The sequence below is a fragment of the Callorhinus ursinus genome, unplaced genomic scaffold (genome assembly GCF_003265705.2).
Source record: "Callorhinus ursinus isolate GAN/ISIS: 27379988/994484 unplaced genomic scaffold, GSC_fseal_2.0 scaffold8, whole genome shotgun sequence".
In the NCBI taxonomy this organism is placed as follows: domain Eukaryota; kingdom Metazoa; phylum Chordata; class Mammalia; order Carnivora; family Otariidae; genus Callorhinus; species Callorhinus ursinus.
The window spans coordinates 14,955,407-14,957,865 of record NW_027397070.1 but is presented as its reverse complement, the minus strand read 5'-3'; the positions used below and the strand labels follow the sequence as shown (position 1 = coordinate 14,957,865).

The following is a 2,459-nucleotide window of genomic DNA, read 5'->3' as shown; positions in this document are numbered from 1 at the left end:
TTAGTAGGACAAACAGTTGGAAGGTAGCCTATGCTACCAAACACCCAGTCTATGCCCAGCGAAGCCCCTCCTCCAATTTCCTCCACTTGTTCATTGATTGCTTTAACAGGAAACACAACTAGAAGTATGAATTAAATTCAGGTATCATTGGGAGAGAGGATGTGTTCAGTGAAATTCCAAGGTTCAAAGGACCAGAGAAATAATCCCCTCTTACAGGCTTCATAGAAGAGATTTTGACCTTTCTTGGATATTTCTAGATCATCCCGAAAAAAAAAAAAAAGACCCAACTTCCCAGAATACTAGAAATGTGTCAGATGTGTGTTTGACTTCTCGATATTTCAGAGTCCATGAGGTCGGTGGGGGAACATGCCCTCTGCTCTGGTCTCAGCTCTTCTACCTGCTGCAAACACAGATTCCCATCAGCTTCTGGGCTGTGGCTCAACCCACACGCAGCTTAACAGAACAGCTACTATTTATATGTTCACCTGCTAATGCCAGGCATTGTTTTTATCCTTCCTCACACATTGTCTCATTTAATCTTTATAACACCTCTGCAAGGAAGGCATGAAGGAATATTTCCTATTATAAAAATGAGGAAAAGGAAGCTGTGTTTGTCTGGGGTCTCCAAAAGACAGATACCTAGTTGGGATTAAAACTTGAAGGACCTTTTTTTTTTTTTTCTTTTTGCAGTTTTATACCTTTATTTGACAATCAGCGATTAGTTCTCATCCACATTAACTGTCTGTAGATTTTTGAAAGTGGTGACAGGTACATAGGTAACCAGTGTGTAGAGCTTGTTTGGTGAATCTTCATCCTCGTTACGTTTTCTGGACAACCGCAAGCGGATACGGTATGGAACATTCCTTATTCCTTTGGCCCAGACAGCTTTGTTGAGCCTGGTGTCAATGCGCACATCTGGAGTTCCCATCTCCTTCATGGCAAATTTCCGGATCTCTTTGAGTGCCCGAGGGGCACGCTTCTTAAAACCCACTCCATGGATGCGCTTGTGAATGTTGATGGTGTATTCTCTGGTCACCACTTCGTTGATGGCAGAACGGCCCTTCTTCTCGCCACCCTTCTTCGCGGGAGCCATTCTGCCGGGCCCTGGTTGGAAAGCAAAACTTGAAGGATCTTATTAGGGAAGATGCATGCATGAGAAGAAGTAGGAGGAGAGATGGGATGTTGGAAGAGCCATCAGACCATGAGTCAAACCTGCCCTTGGGTGAAGGAGAGAGGGAGAAAGCATCCCAGAGCCCAGTACGGTCTAAGAAAGTTCCCCAAGGTCATCAGGGAGTCCTTGAGCTAAGGATGGTCACCCAGGGAGTTCCTTGAGCCGAGGTCGCCAAGGTGTCCCTTCATCTCCCAAGGATGGGTCTGTGTTAGTAGCCCTGTGATGGATTTCAGTGACTGCGACCCTGAGTCCATCCTTCTCCCTGAGGTGGGATGTCTGCAAGACTCTTTCTCATGGTTGCCCAATAGATTCAGTCAGCTGACTTTGCTCGGGATCTCACAACCAGCTACTGGCAAAGGAATAAGACTTGGCAGGCTATGCCGGATCCCCACACATCCAGATATGTGTGATTTGAAGCCTAGAGGTGCCCCACACTAGGCTCAGACCCCTTCCATGTTCTCGGACTCACCCCAGCCCGCAAAGGCAGGCTGAGTGAAGCGGCGGTGCCCCGGGGGGCGGGAGAGAGCCCCTGGCAGAGGTTGCGCTTTGCTGCCCAGCGCACTGCCCTCCCACTGCTTCAATAATTGGTTATAAAACAAACAAAGTCACCGCGGCAATTGCTGCCAGTGGATAATGGCCTCCTGCTTTGCGATCAAGTGCTGACATTCAGCTTTGCCTCGCCAGCCACAATATATTGCAGCTTCCTCTCCTAATGGTCTCACCCATGACTGTTTTCTGCTAATCAAATTTATTATCCTATAGAACAGATCTCGACGTTCGTTTCCTTTCCAGCTTGGTGGGAAAGGCTCAGAGGACATAATTTTTAAGCTACCTGTTCTTTTCAAACCGGCATTCATGTGGCCCACAAAAGAACACAAATAGGTTTAAGTGTTAAAGCACAAAAGCTCCAAAACTTCACGTTGGTAAGAAATTGGGATTCGGTCAGCGGGATTCAGTCACAAGACAATCTATTCAAGTGGATAAGGAAGTGGAGACGTGTGAAAGTCCTTTTAATACCATACTGAGATTATTCCCTACTTACCCCTTGACTCGGGTTCAAGTCCATAAACCTTGCCCGGGATGCGACCTTCTGTGGGATACGCTTCAGGATCTCTCCATTCAGACCTAACAGCACCTTCTGGTTCTGCAGTCATGTTTCCATTCTTTTATCAGGAAAGGGTATTTCACGTACCACTTATATTTCTCTGGTAGGTTCAGATCATTAAAATGCTAGTTAGCCAAGAGGTGTGGCTGCTTCCTCAGCAGTTCGGGGGCTTAGAACTGTGCA

The 2,459-nt window shown here is 46.8% G+C and overlaps 1 protein-coding gene across 1 annotated transcript; it reads right to left on the bottom strand.

Moving 5' to 3' along the window:
• Positions 1-666: 666 nt before the first annotated feature.
• On the bottom strand, positions 667-1,094 carry LOC112821784 (large ribosomal subunit protein eL31-like). The gene has a single exon (XM_073894858.1). The coding sequence runs from the start codon at positions 1,091-1,093 to the stop codon at positions 719-721; it is 375 nt and encodes a 124-aa protein (XP_073750959.1). The 5' UTR covers position 1,094; the 3' UTR covers positions 667-718.
• Positions 1,095-2,459: the final 1,365 nt, after the last annotated feature.